This window comes from Magallana gigas, chromosome 1 (assembly GCF_963853765.1).
Source record: "Magallana gigas chromosome 1, xbMagGiga1.1, whole genome shotgun sequence".
NCBI lineage: Eukaryota > Metazoa > Mollusca > Bivalvia > Ostreida > Ostreidae > Magallana > Magallana gigas.
In genome coordinates this window covers 54,716,765-54,720,580 of record NC_088853.1, presented here as the reverse complement: position 1 = coordinate 54,720,580, position 3,816 = coordinate 54,716,765, and the positions used below count along the sequence as shown (strand labels likewise).

General features: G+C 33.8%; 1 protein-coding gene across 1 annotated transcript; it reads left to right on the top strand.

Moving 5' to 3' along the window:
* The first annotated feature begins 222 nt into the window (after window positions 1–222).
* LOC117685428 (uncharacterized) lies at window positions 223–3,519 on the top strand. The gene is made up of 4 exons (XM_066086816.1): window positions 223–522; window positions 1,326–1,422; window positions 2,727–2,972; window positions 3,227–3,519. The coding sequence occupies exons 1-4, from the start codon at window positions 223–225 to the stop codon at window positions 3,439–3,441; spliced, it is 858 nt and encodes a 285-aa protein (XP_065942888.1). The 3' UTR covers window positions 3,442–3,519.
* The last annotated feature ends 297 nt before the right edge of the window (window positions 3,520–3,816 follow it).

Genomic DNA, 3,816 nt, shown 5'->3' with positions numbered 1-3,816 from the left:
TAGAGAATCTTTTAACATATATTATTAATTTCGTTAAAAGCTTTTCAAGGAGAGTTCTTTGATAGAAATTCATTCAATTTTAATTTATATTTTTGCGGCGAAAAAGATACACGTATTAGGCTGGTGGTATATAATACAAAGTGTAATTGTTTAAGCAAAACAAAAAAACAAAACCTAAAAACAATCATTTAATTTTATACTTAAATCTGAAACAAGCACAGAATGGTTCACCTTCTGTTTGGTAAATATTTGAATGACGTGACATATACAACAGTACTGCTGTGTGTTGTATCATTGTACGAGGGAGTGACATCTGCAGTTGTTCCCGGTGAGAGGTATCGTGGTCCCGTTGTCTGGGTGTTGGAGATCATTGGACAACAGCAGTGTGTCCGGGAATGTAGGCACAGACCAAAGCTATGTCGGGGAGTCAACTACCGGAAACAGGATCTGTTGTGTGAACTCGTGTCGGCCATCGACAAAACGGAAACCAATCCCGACTATGTTAGAATTGAACTCAATCAGGTATTGTTTTATCTCTTCTGTTTTTGACTGGTCAATAATACGTAAGAAATGCTCAAAATACGAAGTATCAATGACATTTGTTTAAGATCATACATTTTTAATATTGCTTGTTTTATCATATGTCCTGAGGTACTAGAGTTTGTTAGAAAAACGGGCTCCTTATATTCAAGGGGGAATAATAAAGCATTATTGTAAATTTACAAGATATAGAAAAAATATTCTTCAAAAAAGCTGTAAATTGTGTGCAAGAACCTTCAAATGGTTAAGAGGCTAATTTGTTTAAATCATGGCGTTTTAGAAACCCATTATAAATTTTTTTCTGCATCTTGTAAACAATGTAAGTTATCAGTAGTTAGAATGGTAGTGTTTAAATTGAATGAAAGATATATCATAGAAAAAAAGAAGTTAAGAAACGTGAGTTTGCAAAATAAAAATTAAAAAGGATTTCTCAGGGTAAAAATGCACCGATTAACCAAAATCCCAGGTACGCTTAGTTACAATACAATTTGAGACCTACATGTACTGTATAGTTCATAGCTAGCAAATTGAAGCCAGTAAATGGAGGAATAAATAACTGAGAATTCTTTCTTACTTTCGAATATTGACTTGGTGTGTTTTATGAACAGCAACATAAAATACATTGCATGAACACATATAAGTAAAGTTTCAGCGATTGAAATTCGCAAAATTTGTTATTAAAAAAAGAATACCAAACCTAACAGACAGTTACATATATAATGTACATGTCTATGTTAACCAAGGTAAATAACATGCTTTTATAATCAAACGTGACCGCCTTGTAGACTGTAAATGTACCAGAAATGAACCCGGAATGTCTGGCGTGCTCCTCAGACGATCAGTGTGTGACACTGTCCAGTAAGAAAGTCCATTGTGTTCGAGGTGGGTTAAATGTCGATTATTTTACACAGACAATGTAAATCTGTTCACATAATATAAAATGATACTAATAAATCAGTGATCCCCATTTCTTAAAATAATCAATATATTTGTTTCATTTATATGTCTTTTGCTGCAACACAAAGAGTTGGCGCATGCTTATATTTTATTTCAAGATCAATAAAAATAAAAACCCATTAAGTTAAAAAGAAGGTACCATAGCCTATAAAAATACTTGTCGAGGAGTCTCATATATGCATTAAATTAAGTTTCATAATGGAGTAGAAAAATCGATTTAAATGTTCTGCTTATTACTGATTGTGGTTAACCAATTAATACTTTTTTTATTAACAAGTTTATTTGTTTATTTAGAAATTACAAAGAAAATTGTTGAATTTTGATCATTAAACGTCCTTATTCATTATATTCAATGATAAAGAACTAAATATGAACAAGCAAAGGAAGACAAGCAAAGGAAGATAGTTATAATTATAACAAAAAAAAATGGGTTTTTGTTCTATTTGCATCGTTCTTTAAATTCTAATACATTTACTGCACAGTTGAAGTTCTGCGGTATGCTATAAAAATATTGTTTTTAAAAAAATGGAATGTTTGCCTTATGTTTAATACTTTCAACATTAAACTCTAAAATAACAAGATGATAGGTTCCTGGTGCATTTATCTCACAACCTTAGTGTTGAGTAATAAGCCATGTATACATGCACCTGAACTGATTGTTGAAACCACATTGTTTTACATCATGTATCTGATAAACCAATCATTTTTTTAAAGTTAAATTTTAATATTAACAAGTTGACCCTTTGCTGTCTGTCTCTCTCAAATTAATACACGTTTAAATGATGAAAATGTTTTGTCGTTGCATTTTACAAACTCTAGGGGGCTCAATTTATATTATAACTGCATGTTAAATGGCATGCTTATAATATCAACAGAGAGAGAGAGAGAGAGAGAGAGAGAGAGAGAGAGAGAGAGAGAAAGGGGGAGAAAGAGGTAGATGTATGGTTTTTGAAGAGAGATAGACAGAAAAGGGAGGAGGGAGAGAGAGAGAGAGAAGTGGATGATAGGTTTTTGAAGAGAGAAATAGAGATAGACAGACAGAAAAGGGAGGAGGGGTAGGAAAAGCGATAATATTTGTTAGTCTATTCCACAGGATATTCAAAATTACACTTTAAAAGAATAAGGTCTTCATCTTAAAGCCGTTGGTTTTTTTTTTTATTAACGGTCAATGTATTGTATTTCCTTTAAATAATCAATATATATCTGCATTTTTGTAACATTGTTGACAGCTGTTTCCAACCTTGCGTTGCATAAGCCTGCAAAACAATCATCGACGTTTACATGGACAGAAGCTGGACTGTACTACTCTGCCAATCTGGCAGTTGATGGCAACAGCGGTACAGACTTTGTCGTAGACTTGTGTACCAGCACAGCGAGTGGAGACACAACACCGTGGTGGTTGGTGGATCTGCAGGCTGTGTACTCCATCAGATCTATCAGAATATTCAATAGAGGAATGGACGAGTGGGGACAAGGTAAGGGTAAACAGAAACATTGTGAAACGAACTATCGGTATAGTCTACAAAGTAACGTAAACGTAATTAGTGGAGAATAGCTTTGATTACATCCGTGAAAATAAAGCAGGGAATACCCTTTTATCTTTTACGTTTTTATTTTTAGCAAGGAGATAAAAAGACGAAAAAATATAAGAAAAAAATGGAATCCATGCAGGTTTTCGAATTATTAGTAAACGGTTTCACATTAATATATATTTTGTTTTTTTACTTAGATGTTTCAGACCGGCTTCGGGATGTCACCGTCACTGTAGGGCTGACAGAGTCAGATGTCAATACTCCCTGTGGTTTCTTTGCTGGTCCCGGTACTCTGTCACAGCTGGTCGTCATCGACTGTCCGACATTACCACAGGGGAGATTCGTAAAGATCTCCATAATCACCGAGTATCTCACTCTTTGTGAAGTTGAAGTGTTTGGATACTCTGTCTAATTATCATTACTGATGTCTTAACAAAACGATTCTCTTTCTGACCAAATAATTATGTTTATGTTGAGGTGAGATTTTCAATAGCTGAATGTTCAGTTTTACATCTGTAATAAAACTTTCTATTTAATGATTGCCTTAATTGTTTTTATTTATAAAACTGCAAGCAGTTTACATGTATATACAAATGAAAAGCGTTTTTATAAACTACTTTATCACGTGTAGAGTATACCATCCGTGTGATAAGCCTTTGCTTTTCAAACGAATGATGTTTTATCAAATACTTCCGGTCCGACACAGCATATTTGCAGATCTTCAGCTCCCGGTCTAAAATAAATTAAGATGGACGACCAGGGAGCCACAGTGCCAACCATTGAAAAA